The 27307-nt window shown below is 48.9% G+C and overlaps 1 protein-coding gene across 2 annotated transcripts in view; it reads right to left on the reverse strand.

Moving 5' to 3' along the window:
- Positions 1-27307, reverse strand: part of TMEM255A (transmembrane protein 255A) — a 54157-nt gene that overhangs the window by 2101 nt on the left and 24749 nt on the right. Inside the window, exons 4-8 of one of the 2 annotated variants that reach the window (XM_026653095.2) lie at positions 18285-18374; positions 10787-10849; positions 8981-9069; positions 6179-6338; positions 3695-3838 (exon numbers count right to left, since the gene is read on the reverse strand). In XM_026653095.2, coding sequence (XP_026508880.1) covers positions 3695-3838; positions 6179-6338; positions 8981-9069; positions 10787-10849; positions 18285-18374 — 546 coding nt within the window. Of the gene's footprint in view, positions 1-3694; positions 3839-6178; positions 6342-8980; positions 9070-10786; positions 10850-18284; positions 18375-27307 lie in introns of both variants that reach the window. The other variant, XM_026653094.2, reaches the window with a different exon arrangement.

The following is a 27307-nucleotide window of genomic DNA, read 5'->3' on the forward strand; positions in this document are numbered from 1 at the left end:
GCAAAGGCAGACACTATGAGCGCATGTGTCCTGATTGTGTGTCAGAGAAGAGCATTTATAGCTTTGTGCGACTCAAGTGTAAGCAGCAATAGGGTGTGAAGATAGGGGTTAGCCTTTTGGGGCAGATTGTCTGTGTGAAAATTGCTTTAATTAAAAAAAAATTATATTGGAGGTCATATATATATATACACACATATACACACAGACTATCTCACTTCCCTATTACAGATCTGTTACAGCTTATTGTGTAAATATTGTGCCATGAGTTAAAGGCAGGCTTGGAGCCCTGTGGTGCAGATTGTGGGAGTCCACAAAAAAGTCTCTGAAACCAAAGGCTTCTGTTTTTGATTACACTTTTAGATGGCAAAACGGCTTTCCCTCACCTCTCGATTAGGGCCAAGCCCCTCCTCCCTGCCAAGTTTCAGCCGTTTGAATCCCGCAAAACTCCGAGGTTTGAAAGATGGGGTGACTTAGCCGCGGCGGGTGCTGCTGTGGTATTGGCTAGAGAACACAACCTTGGGTTTTAAACATTACAAAGCACCCATGTGTTGCTGCCTAGCAACAGCCAGGAGCCTTTGAGGAGAGCCGGCTTTGTGGCAGCTGTAGAGTAGGCCTGGCTTATTTTGGCTCCAGCCAGCCGTGGGATTTTATTAATGAAGCAGGCCACTGACAGGGCTGCACTTTTGATTCCTCCCTGTCTAAAAGGAACAAAAGGCGGAATGGGCCGCTGCTGAGATGAAACAACCTCCTCATTTGCATTTTCTTTTCAGCACCAAACGTGGCTTGCTACCTGCAAAAGTCAAAGCACTGTAGGAATGAGCCTTTCCCAGCTGATCCTTCCCTGCCCCCCACCCTTCCCAACACACAAGGTGAATGACTAGCATGGTGCTATTTTCATGCGGAGGCTGACAGTTTCCTGCCTGCTACATTTGTGCTAGGACTGTTACAATGGGATGAGAGGCAACGGTCTGCTGCCACTGCCATTGGAAATGGCTCGTTTCAAGTGATTGGACTGTCATGGACCACAAGAAGCCTGTCTAGGCTCACACCTGGCATGAAACAATCTCAACCCAACCCCTAGAAGTTTGTGTGCCTAAAAACTAACAAAAAGACTCAGCTCAGCCACGCTGATGACATGTGCACAAAGTTGGAGAGAGTTTGCCAGTGGTTAGGGAAGGAGACGGAGTCAGGAGACCTGGGTTCTATTCCAGGCTCTATTAGAAATGTTGGCTTCTTTGTTTTCTGGTCAAAGTGATAGAGTGACTGTGCAGAAGAGTTAATTGGCGCCGCTAGCTCCTTGTAGCAGAAGACATGCAGTCCTTCGGGAGGGATTTAACGAGGAGGGGGGAGTGGCCTCACATTCCACGCAGAGGGAGCAGTGTGGAAGAAGGTGCAGAGATATTTCATGGAACATGCAGACAAATCGGGCACTGAGGCTGCCACCAGGGGAGAAGGGGACTGAGAGACAGAGATGGGTAAGTAGGGAGAGGCAAAGTTATGGAGGGTCTAGAAAGAGATGATAAGAAACTGGAACAGTCTGAGGGAACAATTTCCAAGGCCCTTAGTGACTTAGGAGCTCAAGTCTCATTGAAAATCAATGGGACCGAGTCTCCTCGGTGTCCAAGTCACTTCTGAAAATGGGACTCCAGTGTTTGTGAAAACGTTCCCTTTGGTCTGCACACAGGTTTTGTACCCATTAAACTCTCCCAGTTTAGGAATAGCACATTCATCAGTACAGCGCCTTAGAAAGGTTCTTGTCAGTATAGTTTAGTTTGGTAAATGTATAGGAATAAGCTATCCTGAGGTAGCCCTTTCATAGCGGTGTAAGTCCACAGTCCGGGGGGTGGCACTGATCTAGTGAAATTGGTACAGAATGTGTGTGTGACAAGCCTTAAAAATCCTCAGCCTAGGAATACTCAACACTTTAAAATCTTCCTGATGTCAGTGTTACCGGATAGCATCAGAGGGGCTACAGAACCTGGAGGAATATTGCTAAATAGAGAAGACTGAGGACAAGGGAAGGTTTGAAACGTAAATTGCAGCTTCTTTCTTAAATTATCAAAAAAAGCTACCAAAATACTAATCATAAATAAGGATCCACTTGTTAAACCCAACAGCACAAATGTTCCGAGTCCTGGCACAGCTCCCGGAGGATACTCCGGCCATAGGGAAGGGACATAGAGGACCATGCAGGATCATATTATGAAGATCTAATACAACCTATTCTGAGGGACCTCTCGGCTTGGCCCTTAACAGCACGTGGCACGTGTGACACTTCCCAGGGCTACCCAGCATTGGGAGGCACCTCACTACCACCTGGCCTTAGCATGAGGAAGTCTTGTCTGTGCCTGCTGCTCTCTGAAACCACCAGTCTCGGGCAGCAATAGCCTTGCCTTCCAGGTCCCCCCAGGCCTCGCTCTCTCTGTACAAGTTAGCAATAGGCACACTCCAACCCCTGAATCCTCTGAGCATCCCTCTGGCGTGCTTCATCCCTGGTCTAATCGCAGAACTCTCAGGCTCACTACTCCCAAAGGAACAGTTCACGCCACCTTGCAAGAGCCAGCTCAGGCTCACCACTCCTCTTAACACACAGCAAGTAGATAGATAGGTAGTGAAAACAAGAATAAGTTTATCATCAAAGAACAGAGATTCAAGTGATGGCAAATAAGAATATTAGAAACAAATGGTTCCACATAAAACAAACTCAAAGGCTAGAGCCTAAACTTCACTTACTAGACATTTCCCTATCTCCTACAAAACAGTTTACCCCCAAGTCCTTTTCCAAGTGTTTTAAACTAGTTTAGCTGAGATCCCTTCTCATATGATCAAGCCTGCTGGTGGCTTTTCCATTCAGCCTGAAGGAATCACTAGAGGTTCATCTGCCTCCACATACTAATGATTAGCCTGTTGCTCAGTCAATGGTCGCCCACTGCGAACTGTGCAATACTCAATTTAAACATGACCAGCCATGACACTGAGATAAGTGACTCTTCCCCCTTGCCTGACAGGAGTACATAGACCACTTCTGGTGACCCGCCTTAACTAACAGACGTAAAGAACATAATTTTTAGTATATATACACAAAAGTCTTCACATATTTTCCGTACATACATCTTGCAATGATTATGATTACTTGCGTGGCAGGCTTTCACTAAAGACCTTCTTTGGCAGACTAGAGTGTAGATACCAGCCCCAGGGGATCTCTGTACCTCGGGGTGCTCCTGTGCCCTCTGCCCGTGGGCATCAAGAGGTCCTTGAGTCATAGTAGGGTTGAAAGAGGCACAATTTGTTACATTTCGCTGCAGGCAGAGGCTCGGCTATACTGCCTGAAGGTACGTCTATACTGAAATCACTGGGTGTGGTGGCAGCTCACACAGACATACTGGAGCTAGCTTTAATCTAGTGAAGCTGTGGCAGCGTGCACTTGAGCATGGGCTGTACAAGCCCCCCTGGAACTCTGGGTAATTACTTGTAGAGCCAGATGAAAGCTAGTTTGGGTACGTCTACTCCACTCTGTGACTGCAGTCTGGACATGCCCTTAGTGAAACTTAAATACAGGGCTCAAGAACAAGGTTTAGGTTTGCTGGGAAGTTCTAGCACCCTCTGTAGGTAGCCTTCTGGGGAAGAGAGATCTTCATGGTTCCAAGGCTAGGGTATTCTTATCTATTTAATGCTACTGTCTGTTGTGCCATACCTGGAAGTCATACGCTGAGTATGGTGGCAGATGAGGAGTGCTGTGGTAGTAAGTGTTGTAAGAAGTCACCTGTGGCCTTGAGTAATAGGACACTGAGGGATGTGCGTTTTCAACTGTACAGTTCAGTGTAGGAAGGGAGGGAGTCTGTTGAGACAAAGACACACAGTCTGACACAAAGGTTAACCTGCACCTGCCCCACACTCACAGATAACTGACACCTGCATGACTGCAGAAGTGATTTAAAGGAACAGTGACTGATTTCAGAGCCAAGTTCTGGTGAATTAACAACTTGCAATTCAGTCTGATTGCGCTGAAGTCAATTCATTCTTTAGCTATTCAGTGTGTTCCTTTAAGAATGAACAGAACAAACTGGCCAAAGCCTATCCCACACTAGTACTCAAATGAAGTGGATTTTCGGAATGGGGCTTCACAAATGGGAGAAGGAAACTGTTTTAAAAACTGGTTAGTCTAGTAGGCTGATCTCTTGTTTGCACCAGTGCATTAAAATGCATTGGACATTACAACTCTTCCTTCCAGCAGAATTCAGAGATGATTCTGTATTTCTCTCTTTGCATACTTTATAGTCCATATGGTTTGGACTGAGCTTAGGAAACAATACTACTTAGCTATGCATGACCAGGAGGCAAATCTTTACCAGTGACCTAGGCATGTCCCTCATATTTTGACAGTATTTGTTCATATTTTGGTTGGGAAGATTTTGATAGATTTTGAAGAGAGGGTAGAACAATCTATTCTTCTGAAATCAGGCACATTGGATAAAGAGCATGTTATAAATTCTGCAAGAGGAATACATCATCTGGAGGAGCAAACTCTGTCCCATCCCTTTCACTTAGTATTATGCCAAATGAGCCACAAAGGACAGAAAAGACATGAATTTGCTTCTGCGACTTTTCAACTCTCCTTCTATTTAATGGAAATGGTGGTGGTTGTTCAAAGAGTAACCAGGCAGCATTGACTTAAGACCTTGTGTATGCCATAGCACAGTGGTTTTCAAACTTTTTTTCTGGCGACCCAGTTGAAGAAAATTGTTGATGCCTGTGACCCAATGGAGCTGGGGATGAGGGGTTTGGGGTGTGGGAGGGGCTCCGGGCTGGAGCAGAGGCTCTGGGTTGAGGCCGGGGATGAGGGGTTTGGGGTACAGGAAGGGGCTGTTGGTTTGGGGGGGCTCAGGGCTGGGACGGGATTGGGGCACGGGGTTGGGGCGTGGGCTTATCTCGGGTGGCTCCCAGTCAGCGGCACAGTGGGGGTGCTAAGGCAGGCTTCCTGCCTGTCCTGGCACCGTGGACCGCACTGCGCCCCGGAAGTGGCCAGCAGCAGGTCTGGCTCCTAGGCGGAGGCGACAAGCAGCTCCGTGCGGCTGTCGGCCGCAGGCACAATCCCCCCCCACACACACACACCCCAGTTTCCATTGGCTGGGAACCGGCCAATGGGAGTGTGGAGCTGGTGCTCGGAGCGGGAGCAGCGCGCCGAGCCCCGTGGCCCCCCGTCTAGGAGCCGGACCTGCTGCTGGCCGCTTCCGGGGCACAGCGCGGTGTCGCAACAGGTAGGGACTAGCCTGCCTTAGCTGGGCAGCACTGCCGATAGGACTTTTAACAGCCCGGGTCAGCGGTGCTGACCAGAGCCACTGCAACCCAGTGCCTCACATTCCACGACCCAGTACTGGGTTGCAACCCACAGTTTGAAAACCACTGCCATAGCACATGCCCTATTCAAGCCTGCTGAAGTCCCACTTATTGTCAGACCAGTATTTCCATCTTCTTCCAAGGCACAAATTATCTTACCTGGTTTCCCTCCAAACCCAGCTTCAGCTGTTTTACACAGTGAAGAAATCAGGTGGATATCCAAAACCGTTCAGCTGTTTGAGAGCAAGGTTAGAGTAAAATATAATTTTGTCCTTAGATAAAAATTCTGGTGACCTTTACTTTGCTTTGGGGGCAGCAACTGAAATTTGATAGAAGGGAAGCCTTTGGATGAACTGAACGGTAAGTATCCTGTAAAATTAATATAACGGTAATGGTAAAAATTCTGAAACAATTCATAAACCTAAGAGCCACCTAAACATGTTTCTTCTTAAAAGGGACATCAGGCAAAATATTCATTTAAAAAGGGAATTCCTCCATGGTGGAAGCGGAGATTGTTACTGCTGACTTAATCTTACATTTCTTCATGTGCTTATTCGTTAATCGTTTGCAATTCCCTATGCTTAGACAGTGTTGTCAGATCCGCCAATTTAGTCAGTTTCACTTTCTACTTATAGTTATTCCAGTTCCTCCTTCTCAGCACAAGCACATGATCTGGATTCAAACATAGTAAAGGATATTTAAACAACCACCACCTGTATATACTGTAATATCACTGCCAGTGAGGTTTTTAAGGCTATTTTAAAAGAACACCCTCCATTTGAAGGTCTAAACTTGTCTGATCATATCCCTTTCATTTCTCTAGAAGTCTGCATCATCTTACCATGTCTTTAAAGCCTCCAAGGATTGCAGCTGTGATGATCCCTAGAAACAATCCAACTATGTTCAAAATTGTCGCTGACCAGAGCAAGTGGTAAAGGTGAATGATATCCTGGCAGCTGCTGACATCAATATATTCATAGTACCCACCAGAAATTTCCACTCTGCTGGATTAGAAAAGAATTAAACAACAGTATAATAAAATCCCAAAAAGCCCACCTGGACCACAGAATGCATTCCTGCAATGGACCAGGGGTCCCAACATCAGTGGGATGTTTCCACAGGTAAGGCCTGCTGGAGTAGGCTCATCATGTTGTGACCTGAATTTTGACATCTCCCCACATGATCATGGCAGTGAAAAATACTCAGCTTGAATACACAGTGATGCAAACATATCCCGCAAGCCCCCCTGAATGTCACTGAAGTCAGTGAGTTATGGGTGGGTGAAGCTGCAATCTCGGAGTTGCCTCTTATATTTCTACCACATGTCCTCCGGTTAGCACTGGGCTGCTTATTGCCAGAATAATAGATAATTAACCAAATGCTCTGTCCTAATACAGCACCACTGATCTCAAAGCACTGTCCACACTTTAAATTTCTCACCCCTCCCTGAGAGGTCGGTCAGCATTACCACAGCCATTTGATAGAGGGACAATTTATAGACATAGAGGACACATAGCTTGACCAAGTCTACACAGTAGCAGAGTTGGGAATTGAACCCTGGAGTCACTTAAGTGAAGTTTGGTAAAAGGCTGATATTCTATATGTATGTCATCAGATGTTCACATAGAGCCTTTCAATCCAACCGTTCCCCAGTGCATTACAGACTGATAATCTCTGCACGCGAGCCAGCCCATTCCCCTGCTGAAATGCGGCACAGCAGCTGCCACCGATGAAGTACCGACAGCTCTCTTACAGCACCCAGCAACGTTACATAACGATTACGTGGGACGTAAAGACTGTAAGCCCTCGGGACCCTGCATTTTGATTTCATCTAAGACATCTCATCTTGCACATTAAGCTCCCCCTCCCCGTAAAATATCAAATAAAAAAAATCTGCATTATTTGGATATGGCAGGAGGGCCATTGCCAACACAATGGCCCTGAATCCATAATCACTCCTCTCTGATTGCCACGCCAGGAAGTAAACCAGATGAATCTATAGTGGAGCCTAATGAATCCTGTTTAGGGCACTGTAAGCATCTGGAACATGCAGGTCTCTGTACTCACAAACTACTTTGAGTCTTATGGTCACACACAAATTCAAATAATGGGGCAAAGTCCAAACCCTGCAGGAGTTTGGGGGAATTGGTACATTTTTCTGCCAAATCAATTTTTTCACCAAAAAAATATATATATATTTTGGTGCTCTGAAATTATTTGTGAATTCAGGTCAAATGTGGCCAAGGTTTTTTTTTGTTTTTTTTTAAGTCAACATTCAGTTCCAAACTGAAATTTGGCCAATTTAAAAAAACAAACAAACCCAAAACAGCCACACTGAAACAACAATAATAAATTACCCAAAATCTTTTGATGGATTTGAAACAAACTCTTTTTGAGGTTTTTGATTTGATGAAAAAAAAAATTAAAAAAAGAGAATACATTTTGTTTTGGTTCTAATCTAAATGGATTTTTTTTGGTTCAGTCTCAAACCCCCAAAAATCCATTATTCACTCAGCTCCGAAATTGGTGAAAAAAATGTTGTAATAAAAGCTTAGATCTCCAATTTCCCAGTCCTGAGTTCTATGCCCAGATCTGCTGCAGACTCCCTTTATCATCTGAGGCAACTCAGTGTGGCCAATATTTTCAAAAACCCTCTGATGTTAGGGGCCCAATTTGAGACACCTTGGGAGATTGATTTTTAGAGGCCCTAAGCAACCACAACTCCATCTTAGATCCATGGGGCCTGCAGGCACTCAGCACTTCTGAAAATCAGCCCCCTAAGGTTGTCTTAAGTTGTGGGATCCAAAGCTAGAAACACCTAAAGCCAGAGACCACTGCTGAAAATTTTGGCTTTATAGGGACACAGTCAAATTACACATTGCAATTCTGTCTGAAAAATATTCCTTGACTATTTTTATTTGCGCCTAAGATTACAGTATCTGGAAGAGATTAGAGACAAAACTGTTCTCTCTTTTCACTGCTGACTTTGTGCATTTGACAGCACTTTGAATTGAGTCAGTTTCACATTTCCTGCACCTCTCTCCCACTTCATAATCAGTTTGTGCTGGTTATGTGTTTTCTGCTGTTTCATACAGCACCGGGGAGAGAACACACATTTTAAAAAACAGGTCAAGTCACAACATGTGGCAGGGCATATGGGTGTCAGGTGTAACACCTGAAATGATTTTTAAACTTGTAAACTATTCAGTTGGGGTTTTTAAGTTGACCACGTCCCTTAAACCTCTAAGCCTCAGTTTTCCCATTTGGTAAAGTGGGGATAATACTTGCCATCCTCATAGCGAAGGTGCCTGGCTCAACCCATTCACATTTATGTAGCACGTTGAGATCATCAGATAAACGGTACCACAGGGGAGCAGATTGGTAATTACCCTTTTGAACATACTGAAAGACTAGACTGTCTTATAGCAGCATTACATGATCTAACTTCCATTATAATATGGTAGGATTGCTACCTGAAGTAATAATGCAATATCTATGTCTATAATAGCTATAATTAACCAGTACTATACATAGCTCCTACCATATCCTGTAGGAGTCCCTAACCTCTTTAAACGCTAGCAAACCAATGCATCCCATATTTGCTCTTAGCATGGATGTTGAATGCTATTTTTAGTTTACTCACTTTCCACAGTTGTATAGGTCACAGCAGAAACAGGTGTTGGTTTTTATTTTAGGTGTGCAAGGTCCCCGGCGCTGTGGATTGCAGATCCCCTGCGTGAACACAAAGAGAAGGGGGATACAAGGAACCAAGGAAGAGATGAAGCAATGGCCTTCGGTCCTGTTTCTCTGAGGCTTGGTCTATGCACAGATTTTGTACCAGTAAAACTATGTTGGTTGAGGGGGTGACTTTTTACTGATATAGTTCTACTGGTACAACCCGCAGTGTGGACAAAGTATAAAGGTGCCTTATACTAGTGTAGGTTATTCCCCTTTCTGTACAGGAATAGTTCTGCTAGTATAAGCACATTCAAACTGGGATAGGTCCATCCACACTAGGGGGGTTCCATAGAACTACAGTTGTGCAACTTGTGTGTGTAGATCAGCTCTGACAGAAGGAGCTATTCCCCCCCACCTCCTCCCAGTTAGTGACCTATGGGCATGGACTTGTCAAGGGGACAATGCAAACTGAGAAAAAGATTCCTGGGCCAAGACCATGACACGGTGGGAAATGCTGGACGGTTACTGGCAAGTAAAGAGATACAGGTGTGTGTGTCCATCCGATCCCGGTTATTGCCAGGCTTCCTCTGGAGACGTGACCTCCCTGGGGCCAGCGAGATTCGATCTTCTCCCTGTCACTGCTCCAGGACTGCCCACTGCCCATCCTACACCCCAGACAAGTGCTGGGGGGACATTCCAGTTGAGGAGGGGAAGTCAGGGCATGTCTTCACTACCCGCCGATCCGGCGGGTAGCAATCGGTCTATCGGGGATCGACTTACCGCGTCTAGTGAAGACGCGGTAAAATCGATCCCTGATCGCTCTGCCGTCGACTCCGGAAATCCACCTCGGCAAGAGGCGGCAGCGGAGTCGGCGGCAGTGCGGCAGCGGTCGACTTTCCCGCGTCCTCACCGCCAGGTAAGCCGACCTAAAATACGCAACTTCAGCTACGGTATTCACGTAGCTGAAGTTGCGTATCTTAGGTCGGACCCCCGCTGTAGTGTAGACCCAGCCTCAGGGAAGAAAAACGGATTTTGCTGGCAGGCTGATTGTTTTTATCTGGCAGCTCCTGAAAGCGGCTCAGCTATTTGGAAGGAAAGTCCCAGAGGATGCAGAGGAGTGCACAGGGGAGGCAATCAAAGGTGTCCAATACACATGATTTATCACACGGGTTTCACCCACTCCATGTGATTGTAGATGTTCCCCCCTTTTCAGGGAATGCATTTCTCTGTCAGAAGGTGTCCCAGTTTGGGAGGGGGAGCTGCTTATCTTACAGCTGGCCTGAGCTGTCCTTCACTTTTCCCCGGTCAGTGTTCGCCATGGAAACACTGGCACAGTTGCCTCTGCCTCAAATGTTGACCTGCTGAGGGCTGAAAAGGCTACACAAATGGACACGTGTGTCCTTCACCTCCTCTTTGCTGGTCTCCTCTGTCAGGTTGGCAGTCCCAGACAGGGCTCCAGGCTCGTTCGCTCTGGTCTGCACTCCTATTTCCAGCATGCCCCACTCCCAAATGTCCTCTCTAGTCTGCACCCCTAGTGTTCCAGCATACCCTTCTCCTCTGCTGTGCTCCCCCCCTCCATCACTGGAGCCTCACGCTCCTCCCTCCTCAAGACCCCAATGCTGAGGCCCTCCCAAAGTCCTGCTTTCCTGTGCATGCAGGGAACTATTGAATCCATCCTAGGGGGGCTCTGTCCCCGACTGGTCTGCAGTGCATACACCTCCACACCACTGCCAGCCCTGTTTGAAAGCGATGCCGCCAAATCCGCGCTCACCTCGGGTGGAGTCGTACTTTTGGAATAATACTGACATCGGCCTGCGTACAGTGGCCTAAGATCCTGCAGAAGAAAACAAGGGGTTTAGCATATCATTCAAAGCCAAGCCGAGGTTCAAATCTAGCACATTGTCACATATCTGAGCAGGGAGGAAGGGCCAGACTGGGCTGGATTTTCAAAAGGGCAGCGTGCCCACACAGACACCGGAGTGAAGGGGCCAGGTTTGCAGAAGCACCCGGCAGCTCCCACGGAAAACTGTTTGAAAATCTGGCCACCGAGGCGGGTATGTCTTCACTGCAGAGTTAACCCAAGTGAGCAGCACACAGGCCTAGGCCCCCAGGTTAGCCTAGCCCAGGTGTGAGCAGCCACCCCAGAAAGCCATACCTGAGTTACTGTGTCCTCACTAGGGACGGCACTCAGCCCTGTGCATCATGTGACATCATACTGACACCCACACGGATCATCGGCAGGGTTAGAACCTTTAAATCCCACTGCACGCACTTCTGCCTCTTGAGCTAAGGGAGTCGACAGCAGCAGTAGGTTCTTCAAGCGATTGCTCATATCGATTCCAAGTAGGTGTGTGCGCGCCGCGTGCACAGTCGTCGGAAAGTTTTTCCCCTAGCAGCTCCCGTCGGGTTGGCTGTGGAGCCCCCTGGAGTGGCGCCTTCATGGCGCTCAATATATGACCCTGCCGACCCGGTGCCTCCACAGTTCCTTCTTACCACCAGTGACGGTCGTTGGAACAGCAGTGACTTGCTTAGCAAGCTCTCCTAGTTTTCCCTAGCTTTCAGTTTAGTTTAGTTCACAGTTATTCCTAGCCTCGTTCAGTTTAGCTTTAGTGGTTTTGGTTGTTACAGCAGATAGCTGTTGGGAGTGGGGCGTTTTCCCCTTCACCCCGACCGCGTTCCCCGTGGTGACTTGGGGTATGCCTAAGTCCCAAAGGTTCAAACCCTGCAAGTCCTGCAACAAGCCCATGCCAAAGGGCGACCCCCACGACGCTTGCTTAAAGTGTCTGGGGGAAGCACACCAAGCGGACAAGTGCAGGATTTGTAAAGAGTTTCGCCCCAGAACGTAAAAGGAGCCTCAAACAGCTCTTTATGGAGGTGGCACTTAGACCGCAACCTACATCAGTGCGGCAAGACTCAGCACCGAGCTGATTGGTGGTAGAAACGCCACCGCAGAAGGACTTTGGAGAGACCCGCGGCATCTCCAGACCACTCCCCAGCGCCGAAACCGGCGTGATCGACCCAGCACTGCTCCCATTCCCTGATGCTGAAGCGGCACCAGAAGCAGGGGAGGAGTGGATCTCCGAATCTGAGACCCACCCCTTTGAAGTCGGCCAACAGGGCACATCCCAGAGAGGAGCACCCAGGGCCAAAGACTTTGGAGCCAGCACCATCGACTTTGGCCCCGCAAGGGGGACTGTCGAGTCTGGTGCCGTTGGACTCCCCGAGCCAGGTCATTGAGGAGGTGGAACTGCCATCCACCCCGGGCACCTTTGAGGCCGCAAGGGAACTCATCGCCATGACGGCACCACGATCCCTGGTCCTTCGAGCCAAACCTCTGGTACCACAACGTGCAGCAACGTCTTGAGGCAAACCAACAATGCTTCGTCCCTCAGCACTGCCAGTGGAATCACGGCACTGCTCGGAGTCCCAGCACCGCTCGCAATCGCGGCACCGGTCAGACTCACGGCACCGGTCCAGGTCGTGCCAGCACTCCTGATCGCGACACCGATCCTCATGCCGATCCCTATCATGGAGCAGGTCCCGCTCCCAACACTGGTCATCTCGGCACTGGTCAGCGTCTCCGCACAGACCCCGATCTCGGTACCGCTCCAGATCGCAGCACCACTCCCCAGTCCAGCTCTGCTTGGCACTGCCCTGGCCATCGCGGTCCCAGTCCCCATCTTCGGACGTGGAGACGAGGTCTAGATACTCAGAGCGGGGCCGGCACCGGTCAGGGCGTGGAAGGCCTGAGGTGGGGGCAGGGCCATGGCCTGCGCAGTGGCAGCAGTGGCCATTTTGGACCCTGTGGACGTACCACCAGGCCCAGGGCGCCCAATCCAAAGACTCCTGTTCAGCGACCTCTGAACCGCGGGTGCCGGAGGCATCAGCCAGTCGCCCCACCCCTAGGGGTGCCAAGGAGGTACTGGTCACATTACCTCCCCTGGAACCATCCCCAGTTCCTGAGCCTGATCCAGCTGTGATTGGCCCTGACAGAGAGGTGGGACAGGAGGCCCGTGGAGACCAAGAGGGTCAGGAGGACCCTGTTGCCCCATTAGCCTCATCATCCTCCGTCTCTGGACCACCCCCATAGACAGCCGTGCCCACCAGGACCTCCTTCATAGGGTGGCGCGAACAATGGGCCTGCAGGCTGAGGAGGTGGTAGAGTTGGAGGACCCAATGGTCAACATCCTGGCCCCAGAAGGCCCGTCGAGGGTGGCTCTATCCCTCATCAAGACTATACAGGTCAATGCTAAGACCATTTGGCAGACCCAGGCCTCCATCCCTCCCACCGCGAAGGGTGTGGAGAGGAAGTATTTCGTCCCATCTAAGGGGTACAAATACCTCTTCACACACCTGTAGCCTTGCTCACTGGTGGTGGCTGCAGTAAATGAAAAGGAGAGGCAGGGACAACAAGCCCCAGCGCCTAAGTCCAAGGACACCAAGCACCTAGATTTATTTGGACCCAAAGTGTACTCTACGGGGGGGTGGCAACTCGGGATTGCCAACCAGCAGGCAATTCTGAGTAGATACAGCTTTAACTTCTGAAACTCGATACTCAAGTTTAAGGAGCAGGTGCCAACAGAGTCCAGGGAGCAGTTTGGAGCAATAGTGGAGGAGAGCAAGGCGGTGGCATGGACCTCTTTACAGGCCTCACCGGATGCTGTGGACTCAGCGGCGTGCACCTTGTCCTCAGGTATCGCCGTGAGGCGTAGCTCATACCCGCAGGCCTTGGGCCTCCTGCCCGAGGATCAACAGACCATGCAGGACCTACCTTTTGATGGGGCAGGTCTGTTTGCGGAGCAGACTGACTCTAGGCTGCATAGCCTAAAAGACTCCAGGGCTACCAGGAAATCCTTGGGTATGCACACCCCAGCAACCCAACGCAAACATTTCAAGCCTCAGCAGCAGCAGCAGTGCTTCAATCCTCCTTGGCCGAGGCAGGACTTTTATGGGACAAGGGGCAGGAATGGCAGACACAAGCCTTCCCACCCCCCGCCCGGGCAGAGCCAGGGCCCAACTAAACCATTGTCGGGTTCAAAGCAGGCCTTTTGAAGGTTCGCCTGAAGACAGCGCACTAGCCACAATTCCGGATCCTTCCCCATCTTTCTTGAATCGTCTGTCCCACTTCTACCCTGCTTGGTCCCAAATAACTGCAGACCGCTGGGTTCTCCGTACGGTAGAAGTGGGATATTTTCTCCAATTCTGCTCCTACTCTCCCTCCCACCCCCCTTCCCTGTCTCTCTTCAGGAACCCTTCTCACGAGCAACTCCTTATCCAGGAGGTGCGGGCGCTCCTCACCATAGGAACGATGGAGGAGGTGCCTCAGGAGCTCAGGGGCAAGGGGTTCTATTCCCAATACTTCCTAATCCCCAAAGCCAAGGGGGGTCTCAGACCCATTCTAGATCTGCAAGAACTCAACAAGTTCATGGTAAAGTTGAAGTTCTGCATGGTCTCCCTGAGTACAATTATCCCTTCTCTGGATCTGGGAGACTGGTACGCTGCCCTCGACATGAAAGACGCGTACTTTCACATAGCCATTCGGCCTGCACACAGATGATTCCTACTGTTCGTGGTTGACCACAAACATTATCCTTTTACAGTCCTTCCATTCGGCCTTTCTACAGTCCCCCGAGTGTTCACCAAGTGCATGTTGGTTGTGGCCGCTTTCCTCCATCAGAGGCAGGTACAGGTATACCCCTCTCTTGACAACTGGCTGCTCAGGGGCTGCGCCAGGGGGCAGGTGGAGTCTCAAGTCCGATTGGTCGGATCCACAGTTGAGAGACTGGGTCTCCTCCTCAACATGAACAAGTCAACTTTGGCACCGACCCAAAGAACAGAATTCATCGGAGCGGTGTTGGACTTGGTTCAGACAAGAGCACTTTTGCCAGAGTCCCGTTTCCAGGCCATGACGGACGTCATTCAAGGCCTCCGGCAATTCCCGAACACTACAGCAAGGGGGTGCCTGAGTCTTCTTGGTCACATGGCAGCCTGCACTTACGTGACCCGGCATGCCAGACTGAGGCTCCGGCCTCTACAGGCGTGGCTCGCTTCGGCCTGTCTCCCGGGATGCACCAGCTTGAATTCAGTGGTCAGGGTGCCAGGTCAGGTGCTCGAGTCCTTTCATTGGTGGCTCGACCCTCAGTCAGTATGCAAAGGAGTCCCCTTCAACAGCCCTCAGCTCTCCTTGTCCCTAGTAACCGACGCGTCAGCTCTGGGACGGACTGTGCATCTCGGAGACCTCCAAACGTAGGGCCTGTGGTCGCAGGACGAGCTGGCCCTCCACATCAATATCAAGGAGCTGAGGGGAGTGTGACTAGCATGCCAGACCTTTCAGGCCCGACTACGAGGTCAGTGCGTAGCGGTTCTGATGGACAACACCACTGCCATGTTTTACATCAACAAACAGAGTGGAGCTGGGTCCTCTCTCCTATGTCGGGAAGCCTCCGGCTGCATATCCCACTCCATTCACCTGGAAGCATCCTACCTACCAGGAGTTCAGGATGCACTGGCGGACCACCTCAGCAGGTCCTTCCGCAATCACGAGTGGTCCATCCGGCCGGATGTCATACACCTCATCTTCCAAAGGTGGGGGTTTCCCCAGGTCGATCTGTTCACCACCCAGAGCAAAAGAAAGTGCCCAATATTCTGCTCCTTCCAGAGACACAGCCCAGGCTCAATCATGGACGCATTCCTGTTACCTTGGGGAGGCCGCCTGCTCTATGCCTTTCCCCTGTTCCCTCTCGTGCACAAGGTCCTACTCACGGTCTGCAGGGATGGGGCAGAGATAATTCTGATAGCTCCAGCGTGGCCTCGACAACACTGGTACACCACACTCCTGGAACTGTCAGTGGATACTCCTGGAACTGTCAGTGGACACCCTGGTCACGTTGCCTCTCGTCACCGACCTGATCACTCAGGACCTGCAGTCCCTCCACCTCACGGCTTGGAAGCTTCCTGGCTGAACCCCATGGAGCGTCTATGCTCAGAACAGGTAAGGGAGGTCCTCTTCAGCAGCAGGAAGCCCTCCACTAGAGCCATGTACCTGGCAAAGTGGAAAAGATGTACTTGTTGTTGCGACCAGCGTCATACACCTCCTCTCCAGGCACCTGTAGCTCTCATCCTAGAGTACCTTTTGCACCTGAAACAGCAAGGCCTGGCAGCATCCTCCATAAGGGTACACCTTGCTGCTATATCGGCTTTCCACCTGGGAGCGTCTGGACACTCCGTCTTCGCCAACCCTATGGTTGGTTGGTTCCTCAAGGGTCTGGAATGGCTACATCCCCAGTTCAGACAGCCTGTCCCCGCGTGGGACCTTAACCTGGTCCTTTCCAGGCTAATGGGGCCCCCATTCGAACCACTGGCAACTTTCTCCCTTCTCTACCTGTCATGGAAGGTAGCCTTTCTGGTCACCAATACATCAGCAAGGAGGGTGTCTGAGCTAAAGACCCTTATCTCAGACCCACCTTATACGGTTTTCTACAGGGATAAGGTGCAACTCAGACCTCACCCGGCCTTTCTTCCCAGGGTTGTGTCACACTTCCACACACTGTTTTTTATCCTAAGCCTCATGCCAGTAGCCGTGAGCAGAGCCTGCACTCCCTGGATGTTCGGCGGGCGCTAGCCTTCTACATCGAGCGCACTAAGCCGTTCAGGAAGTCGAACCAGTTTTTCATAGCGGTGGCAGACCGGATGAAAGGACTCCCGGTCTCATCTCAAAGAATATTCTCCTGAATCACGTCCTGCATCCGCACATGCTACGAACTGGCCAAGGTCCCAGCCCCGGCTCTTACAGCACACTCCACAAGGGCTCAGGCCTCATCATCAGCATTCCTGGCCCAGGTCCCGATACAAGAAATCTGCAGGGCAGCAACTTGGTCCTTGGTGCATACGTTCACCTCTCATTACACCATCACCCGGCATGCCAGAGATGATGCAGCTTTCGAAAGAGCGGTGCTCCAATCAGCAATTCCATAACTCCAATCCCACCGCCTAGGTAAGGCTTGGGAGTCACCTAATTGGAATCGATATGAGCAGTCACTCGAAGAAGAAAGAACGGTTATTCACCTTCTTGTAAGTGTTGTTCTTCGAGATGTGCTGCTCATGTCCATTCCAATACCCACCCTCCTTCCCCTCTGTCAGATTAACCAGCAAGGAGGAACTGTGGAGGCACCGGTAGGGTCGGTAGGGTATATATTGAGTGCCATGAAGGCGCCACTCCAGGGGGCTCCACAGCCGACCCAATGGGTGCTGCTAGGGGAAAAACTTTCCGACGACTGTGCACCCCAGATGACCCATCTTGTCTGGGCCGAAAGCACCACTGCACTGACTCTCATCATTGTGCAGCAGGTAAAACCAGCAGATTCCTAAACAGCAGTGCTGAGATCAGGTCCAGAGCACCCCACATGGCCAGGATCAGCCAGGAATTAAAAACAGCTTGATATTTTTACTTGATATTTTTATGTTGCACAGAAACATGGAAGTCAGAGATGGAAAAGAAACCTACTCATCAGAGCCAGACAGACAAGCAGAGAAATGCCAGGCAACATTTATATTGTTGAGGATTGGACTGCTTTGTTGTGGTCTGAGGCATTCTAGGGGTTCACTCTCTAAAATATGGCCCAGGAGCAACTAAGGGTGTATGGCCTTAACCTAATATACGCCAATATAGCTAATAAATCTAAGATCTCAGCTGGTGCGCTGAGCCCACTGCCTACCGTACAGACCAATACTGTCACACTGTTTCCTGATGCTCCCCCATCTGTCTGTCTGTATCCATTTGTTGTCTCTTGTCTTATACTTAGACTGTAAGCTCCTTGGGGCAGGAACAGGGAAATCACCAGCATCTATTCGATGGTATGTCTCCTTACACAAATTTCCAGGTCACTAAACTCTTCCCACTATATCTCACTGCTACCCATCCAGCTGCGACACCAGAACAGTAACACGTATACAGAGCCTTTCACACTGATGTGCTTTACCAGCGAAACCTATCACTTCATCCACCACTGAAATGCAACTACTGCTCAAGTTAGGTGGCTGTGAAACTTTGCAGAGAAAATGAAGATCACATATTGGATGGTAACTGAAGAGGAATATTGTATCTGAGACCATGGCCAGAGAAACACAGTACAGAGAAGACAGAAAAGCTTTGCTGAGTTGTCTTTTAGAAGGTATTTTCCCTTCAGTTCAGACATGGGATTGATGCACTACGGTGTGGAATGCAGAGAGTGTAGGTATAGCAGCATGCACATTCCTTTGGAAATACTTACTATGTGTCTGGCAGCAAAGACACCATCAACTATGGCACAGCAGAACGCAGCAATGACTCCAAAACTGATGAAGACAATGGATGCGACTAGCTGTGGAAGGAAAACAAAGCAAAGTATCATCTGCGTCTACAAAACGTTTACTACTTCACACTTACATAAGGAGATTTATAAAACCTATCTGTCCCAATCAATAAACGGCCAGATAATCAATGGTCCAAACACTGCCCTAGGCTGCACACACGCAGTTCTCACTGAAATCAATCAATCGGATGCACATCAAAGGCAAGAGTTTGTCACCAAAGAAAGTGTTTGTGAATGCATCACAACCCATGTGACAACTATACAGCAAAACAGCACATGATTCTCTGCTGGAGAAGTGTATTGGGGATTTTCTGTCGTAACGTAAGGGTAATCAAGACTTACAAGTGCTACACTAAGTGTTGTAGCAATTGATTTGCTGAACTAGTCAGATGTGTTGCTATTTTTAAATTTGCTGTCACACAGTAACACGTATTCCAGTTGTTAAATGAACAAAAATACTTGGGCTGTTTCCAAAGAGTTTGTTATTGACTGAACATGCTCATCAGCAAATGACAGATTTATCACTCTTCTTGATTTCTAGATCAAGGTCATCATGTGCTGAGATTATATAATTTTTATGGGAATCCCTACAATGGGCTAGATATTCAAGAAAGGATGCTTCATATATAAAACCCTGAAACCAGAAGACACATGCCTAGCCTAGGCCGTCTGTATTACAAGACCATGTCACGTCTCTCTTTGACCCATCTGTATATGGTCTAACAGAGCCTGACCCTGGAAGTTCTCTGCATGTAGGGTTCCGTTTGTCTCCAGTGGCAGTTCCGGGTATGGAGGATTTGCAGGAATGGATCTTTATGCTGTAAAGTCATCAGGGAAGGGACCATGTGCCTGATTCTCCTCGCAAACCAGCTCTACACCCGTGTGACTCCATTGCCTTCAGTAGAGGTCTCACTTAGGTCCGATCCTGCCACCAATTCCACATAAAGATCCTTACAACCATGGCGAGTCCCTCTGAAGTCAGCAGAGCTCTACGCAGGCACAAGTCTGCCTGCAAAGATCCAATTGCAAGATCAGTGCCTTGCTCCTGACTGTGAGTATAAGACAAGAACCAGGCACATTGCGAAACAACTAATTGTTTTACTGCCTGGTATTCAGTAGAGCTGAGTGAAGGACTAACGACAGGACTCCAGGCCACCCAGCTTTAGACTTTGCTACACCACAAGCCAGACTCAGTGAAAGATTCATTGAGAGTCGCCAACCTTTTGAGCAAGCTCAGAGCTGATTTCTGGGCAAGTGCTGAATCCCAGACCAAATTCTTGGTTTCCCTTGATTTTGAGCTGAAACTCTAAATTTCGCTTTGATTTTCTGGTTGCATTTGGAGCCCAAATATCACAGTTAAACTCAGGAGGTCTGGATCCACAGAGCTGGATCTCCATGAAGCCAGACCACGGTGTTTTGCAAGGCTCCAACTTTCAGGAACAAGAAAACAGGGAGATGTGCAGTCAGTGCGAGTCCCTCTCTAGACAGGATCTGGCCAACTGTGTATTGCACCCTGCCCACACGGGGACGAAGCCCGGAGGCCACAGGGTTGATACTTCATCCCAGTGGCCATCCAGGTTGGATGGCAGAACCGTAGCACTGGGTGTCACCACTACAACCTGTCCATGTATCAGGACATTGATTCACTGAGCTGCATCATCAAGTACTGATGCACTTTAGGACTGAATATCTCCCTCCGCTTGAGAGGGAAGGGCTCAGGTTACGTAGCCCTCCCGTCCAACTTGCTGTGGGGAGGAGTTTCTTGCCTCCCTCTTCTGGCAGCTGTTCTTCCGCCCACTCTCTTTCTTCCTCCATTGGGGGGTGAGGGAGCTAATCTCACTTGCGGCTTGCGGCTTTTCTTCCCCACATTCCAATTGATTTCAACATCAGGCAAATAATCCCATCTCCAATGTGGAGAAGAACTGCACAGTGGCAGATGCAGCTGTCCACACACACAAAGTGGGAGAACTGTCTGGCTACCATCCCAGTCACAGCAAGAGCTGTGGTGCCTCAAGGTTGGTCCCCTGGCCCCTTGAAAGCAGTGACTCGGCTGCAGCAGCTCAGCATGAGACTTCTAAATTATATTATGTAACGATGACAAACACAAAAATTCCAGGAAATTCGCTGTCAAAAGTGATCGGCCAGGGAAAAAAATAATGGGTTTGTGCCCTTTTTTTGCACTTCTTCCCAATGTCTAAATAAAAGACCTTGTTCTGCCATGAGAAACTCAGGGCTCCTCTACCATGTTTCTCCTGGAAGACTCCATGGCCAACTGGAGAATGGGTGGAATTATGACGCCACTAGTGACAGTGAAAGCGGAGCTCAGCAGAAAGGATATTCAGTCAGGCTGTGTTTTTTTCCTTTTTGCTACCACCCATTTCACTCAAACACCTGACAAACTTTTAGAAGAAAAGCTCTCCTGGCTAACGAGTCATCCCCCCTCCACACTTTCAATGAGGGGCTGAGGAGCACATTCCAGCTCTCTGGTCCTCCATGGAGACCTGCACCCCTAAAGAGGACGGTCAAGACTGGCTAATCTGCATATTGCGAAGGGTTTATTTATTAAATAGCCAAATTTAAAATGTTAAAAATACAACAAAGGAATGGGGAGAGGCAGAGCAGACACCCAATCTACCCTGCTTTAAAGATCATCTTTAAGGGTATGTCTTCTCTGGGGAAAAAAGCAAGGTTAACTCACATTAGCAAACTCAGGTTAAAAGAGCAGCAAAGACACAGCAACTCAGCTCAAGTTCAACCCCACGCTCTCCTACAGGCTTCAACCAGTGCTGCTCGCCCAAGTTAAAAGCCAAGCTGCTGTGTCTTACTTACTGCTATTTTAACCAGGTTAGCTAACCTGAATTAAGAACACTTCTCCCCCCCAGCGAAGGGTTGGCCTTCTGTTGAACGTGCGAAGAACAAATGCCGAGCCTGCCCGTCCTAATGAACTGTCTTGGTGGGATATTGCGGCCCGAACCTGCCTGCCAAAGTGCCTATAGAAAACAACTGTTTGATCATCCCCTTGCCAAAATCCACTTGACTTGGTAAATAAGCATGGGGAGGGGAGAGAGCTCCTTGCTATAATATGAATCCCTCCAAGCCTTCTCTGACCTCGTTTCCACTTGGTTTCACTTTCCTGCATTCCAGGAGAATGAGACGTCCCTTTGGAAAGGTTGCTGTTGTATTCCACACACATATCTGCCACAGGCTTGAAATACTGTGATTTTCTTTCTCTCTAAATTATCCTTGTCTCTTCAGAAGCCAGTTCAGTGTGTGTTGAGGGATGGGGAGGGGAGGCATGTATATATGTGAAGGACTAAAAGTTGTTCATTTTGTCAAGGTTTTGTTTTCACCCTTAAGAAAAAGCAGCCCTATAGCCGGATTGATGGGCTACTTCACAAGACACCGCTTGGAGGGAACTGGCATATTTCCCCTGCAGAACAGAGAAATGCTCTAACGGTTGTTTCCTATGCTTTTTCCACTCTCTGATGTTGAGGAAATCGGTCATTCGTTTACTGGCAGGAATGGAAAGTTGCTGTTGCCTGTATGAATGGGCTGCTTTGGTAGAAGGCAGTATAGGGGTAGCATGGCATTGCCAACACTTGCAAATTTACTGCAAGTCTTTTGGTATTGGGTGTTTGTCTTGAAGTCCCAGCTGCTGGAGTCATGTGACTACTTAAGACTCTCAAAATGTAAGTTTCTAACCTGCCTCGTTATGGAGGGAAGCTTAAAAATGTGAACCCTGGTCCTCAAAAACCAGAAGCCAAACACAATCCCAAATTATCATCTTTAAAATCTCATGATTTTTAAGCCAGCCTCACTATTTTCAGCCAGAAATCCCTCCCCCGTGAGAGAAAAAGTCATTTTACAGAGCTGGGATCATGTATCCACCTCATTACTGACTATAATAATATTCAGTTTGCTGCTAGGGAGGAACTGAGGGGCTTAGCAGGAAGCTTAAGGAAGTCCTGAGCTCAGGTTACTGCCTGCCAAAGTTACCTGGAAAGGGCTGGCTTCTTTCTTTATTTGAAACACTTTCTGCTGTGTCTGTCACAGCTCCACAAAACCATCTTAGCCACTGAGGTGCCTCTCGGGGAGAGCAGAAAAATGCTAAGGCCCCGACACAAGAGACACATCACCGGAGGGGGTGTTTTTTAGCCTTCTGTGATCAAGAGACAAATCAGCATCAGCCCCTGAGGTCTCCTGACCACGTGAGGCAGGGATCAGCACAGAGAGCAGGAAAATCCAGGTTGGGGACTGGATGTGTTTGAGCCTGTCAGAGTGAATGAGGACAAAGAACCTAAAATTTGCCCTGTCTTGATCAAGCCACAGAATAGCACTTGTCAGTGAGGGTATTCACTGGGATCCAGTTACTTTAAATAACTTAAAAAGAAGAGGGCAAATGCAACTGGCTCCTGGAAGCAAGCAAAACAATCACCTCTACTGCCAGGCTGGTGATGCAAGTACACAAATGTTCTGCTAAGCAGGCTGCATTATCAAAGCGATGATGGGAGGCTGGACAAATAAATATACACATTCACATGGAGGATATTTACAAGCAAGGAGTGGCACATAGCCCATCTGCTTGCAGGGACACAAGTTCTCCAGACTAAGGGGAAATTGACTGGGATAGCTATAGTGGAGTAATTACTACAGAATAAAGTCACTTTTATTCCAGAATAGATTGTCTACACAGGGGAGTTGTACCAGCATAGCTATAGCAGAATAATTATTCTGCCATAGCTATGTTGGTCAATATGCAATTGAGGCAGCTTAATGCAAGCCTGAAATCTCCATTAGAGGAACATTAGCAGGGCTTGGAGCTGCTACTGGCTCAGGCTGTTAACTCACCTTGAAATGACACAAGCAGATCTGAAAGGAAAGTGGTAAGAGAAGGCAGGAGATGAGGAGCGTAATGGGGAGTAGAGGCAGCGTGGGATGGAAAAGACAGGAAGGAGAGGAAAAAAGGAAGAGGAGAATGAGAGAGAATAAAAAGGGAGTGAGGGGAAGAAGTGGAGGGAGAGGAGAAGAGAGGCTGGGGCTGTAAGAGGGAATGACATTGAGACAACATACGCTTACGTTTCTTCTACAGGGAGCGTGTCAGAGAGACGCTCTCCCCAGGAAATGCTCTCCACACTTTCCCAGTGAAAGCCAGAAGGTGAATTCTCTCACAGTGGCGCTCGGGATGAATCATGGCCAGGTCCTCAGTGACAGGCCCCGAAGTGCCACGCAAGTCATCTCACTGTGCAAACTCTACACTGGTGTGCTGCAATCTGCACTGGCTGCCCAGTTGGAGTCTGAGATGTAGCTGTTGGCCTACACAAAGCCATGTGTAGCTGCAGGTTGACTTTAGCAATTATCCAGGACAGTGAGATACTGCAGAGCCTCTCAGCAGATTTAGGGCAGCGGAAGGGAGAGAGGGAAGATGGCACCTGCACAATTAGGTCAGTCAATTGTTTATTTTCTCCCCTCTTTAAAAGAACTTTCTAAATGGAGGATAATGCCTGCGACTTTCTCTTGTCCCACAGCTAATAAACATTTCTGTTGGCAGCGTGCTAGCAGCATACTGTGGTGTTACTCTGAATAAACCACTGTGATTACTGAAGGGTTCCTTCTGCAAACATGTACTGAGTGTCTCTCTGACTTCCTGTGTAATAGATGTTTGCAGGATCAGGTCCTAAGTTAGTAAACCGTTGTATTTTATTAGCCTCTCATGTAAACATTACAGAGTTTCATCTCTTCTGGTAGGAGTTCCACGTCCACTGCACAATCACAGTTAAAATAGGTATCCGGATCCAAATACCATTTTTTATTTGGCAAGCATAACTGACTATAGTTCCTCTGTATCTTCATGGCAATTTAATTTCTATTCTGCTACTGGAGAGGCTACCCAGGACATGATTATGGAAGCATCATTAGCCGCTCTACAATGAAGGTTGTGCTGAGTTCTAGTCTATGCAGGGAAGAAAGCCCTTCTGTTTGCTGTGACAAATATGTACTCTACACTGTAATATGTGGAACCAAGGGTAAGAGAGGCAATAGGTCAAATGCTTTTCCTCAGTGCTGAACAATTCTGCTGGAGGCTTTTACCAAGCTAATGCACCGAAGCAGTTCATGGAGAAAACAGTATTTTGAAAGCTTCACCCAGGCCCTAAACAATTCAGTGAATATTATGTAAACATGCAACATACAAACCATCCTTGTAAAACCAGGAGTGTCTGACAGGAATAAAGGGCCAACAGCGGACACACTCAAAACACGGACAGGAACAGCGTTCCAAGCACTAGCTGCTGCCACAGCAAAGGTGCAATCACCAGCCAACGTAAGGTCATGGTGTGGTCCTTGCTGGGGTCACAGATACCTTTTTTGACAGGGCCCAAGGGTGATGTCCTGATCAGGTAACAAACCAGGCCTGGTCTACAGGTGAACATGAGATTGACCTCGCTACATTGCTTAGGGTTGTGAAAAATGTTGCACCTATCTTGCCATAGTTAGGTCAAACTAACCCCCAGCGTAGATGTGACCAGGTCGAGGGAAGGATTCTTTTCTTCCGTCAACATAGCTACCGCCACTCGGAGAGATGGATTAACTACACCGACGGGAAAAGCCCCTTCCATCGATGTAGGAAGCGTCGAGGCTGCTGCTGTAGCATAGACGTGCCCTGAGTCTAGGCTGCTCAGGGCTTTGAAAAAAGGCAACAGACCAACTTCAAGTCACTCTGTTATTTTATAGGCAGCCCCATAAAGAATGCAGGGCAGAGGGCAGGTGTAATATGATCGTGGTTTCTCAGCCAGCGCCTGACTATGCTGGTGCTGCAGCACCGTGAGCCTGCTGCAAGCAGCAGCCAACCCTGCTGGAAACCCTGCTGGGGGAATGACCACATCACAAGGGAACGTGTTGCTGTTGCAACAAATGTGGGTTGCAACAAACATGGGTGGGGCTAAGTGAAACAAACACCTTCATACCACATCAGACACATGGGGTCGGATTCTCTGCTATAAGCTAGCTCTGCAACATTTGTCATGCACCTCCTGCAAGCAAGACATCTTGTTAAGGTGTGTGAGTCACTTTCATGTATGGGACTATACATGCACTCCACAGTGAACAGAGCACTCATGAAATGGAGGGCTGGACAGCACTGGCTAGCACTAGGATCAGCAAGGGCAGGTGCTTCTCCAGCTTTGCCAACTCACTTTGGCCCTGGCCAGCAGCAACCCCTATTCCTGGACTTCTCCTGCAGGGGCGGCCAACCATGCCAAACTGTATTACTGGTTGTGATGAATGTCGAGGCGCTCAACAATGAACATTCATCTGTACCCCCAAAATGTGCAGGATTTCTGAGTGTAGGATGGTCACTCACGCATTCCTGGAATATGAGACATTCCGGTACTTCCAGGAATGCCGTGACCCCCACCCCGCCGGTGTGACCTCACATAGTGCGTGCAAGATCACGCCAACGGGGATGGAGCGGCGCGCTCTTCAAAATGGTATCCAATCCTGGACAAAATCACGTTTGGTTTTGTCTCAGTACTGGACGGGGGTCAAATCACCCGAAGAGAGGGCTGTCTGGTTTAAAACTGGATGAGTGGCCTCCGGTTTGTTGGAATGTCAGAGAGAGCAGACAGTTTCATCGCACAGACGTAAGACCTGTGATTGCAAGCCATTACGGCTGAAGGCGTCTAGCTGCCAAACAATGGAGCAACCATCACTGGAGCAGTATCTTAGGCCTGGTCTACACTGCAGGGTTAGGCTGACGTCAGCTGCCTGGCATCGGCCTCGCTGTGGAAGTGTCTTCACTTAAATTTGGCTCCCGTCGACGTAAGTGCCTCCCTCTGCCAATATAGTAACACCACCTCCTCATGCGGCGTAGAGTCACAGTTGATGTAATTAGGTCAATGTGGTGTCAGTTTAGACACTGCGTTGCTTACATCGACTGTTACTGGCTTTCAGGAGCCACCTCACTATGCTCGATGCTGACAACAGAATCGATACAAGCCCTTGTGGTTAGGACGCGCACTGTCAACACAAGGAGCCAAGTGTGCGCGCACGCAAGCGATATAACAACTGCGGTGGTTGTATGCCGGTGTAAGTTAGATCGACATAATTTTGTTGTGTAGACACGACCTTAGACGCTCTGGCTGGGCCACTGGGAAAACCAGTCTGAGGCTAAGGGAAGTCTTCACATCTGGGCCCTGTAACAAAAGCCATTGAGCAATATAATAATTGGATTCACCCACAGCCAGGGCAGGTGGGGCTTTGAGAAAAGGGTGTTCCTTGAGGGGGAAACCGTAGTCAAGGAGACAGTGGAACACACTGACACTCTGGAATCAAAACAGTGACCTGTCTGGAGCCCACAGCTCCTGGGCTTCCTAAAATAATGAGAGTTACAGGACCAGAGCAAGCCCAATTTAAGAAGGAACCATCTAACGTAGCTAGTAGTGAAGTGTAAGACTGGGTGAGTAAACATGCATGCAGCAGTTTGCTGTTTTGAAATCCTTTTCTCTAATGCTTTGTTCCATTCTCTAATAAAGCTGCTTGTTTTATGAAGGCTGTCAATCACATGTTTCCCAAGGGAAGAAATGCAGGTGCCTAGTCAGGCCCGCATGGTAATAAGTGGGTGGCCCCAGCAGGGTGTTGTACCCAGATCCCAGTCTAACAGTAGGAAATTCTCCTCCCCGAGACAGATAAGTGCATGAGGCCAAACACCTGGGTACACTCAGAGAGCCCAGCAAGGGGAGCAGCAGCCCCGTAACTCTGACACAAATTTTGCAGCACAGACAGAGAGATCCACATTATCGTTCTGACTAAACCAGTCTCTACAAGCCCCATTCAGGAGTGGCGGCAGTAACTTCCTATGTACTCTTGAGTGGGGAAATGGGCCAAACCATCCAGCATCCTTTGGAGAGGGCCACCTCCTAGAGGCTGGGCTCAGCTTTGCATTTAGT

The sequence above is a fragment of the Terrapene carolina genome, unplaced genomic scaffold, assembly GCF_002925995.2.
Source record: "Terrapene carolina triunguis isolate 2854851 unplaced genomic scaffold, T_m_triunguis-2.0 Scaffold131, whole genome shotgun sequence".
NCBI lineage: Eukaryota > Metazoa > Chordata > Testudines > Emydidae > Terrapene > Terrapene triunguis.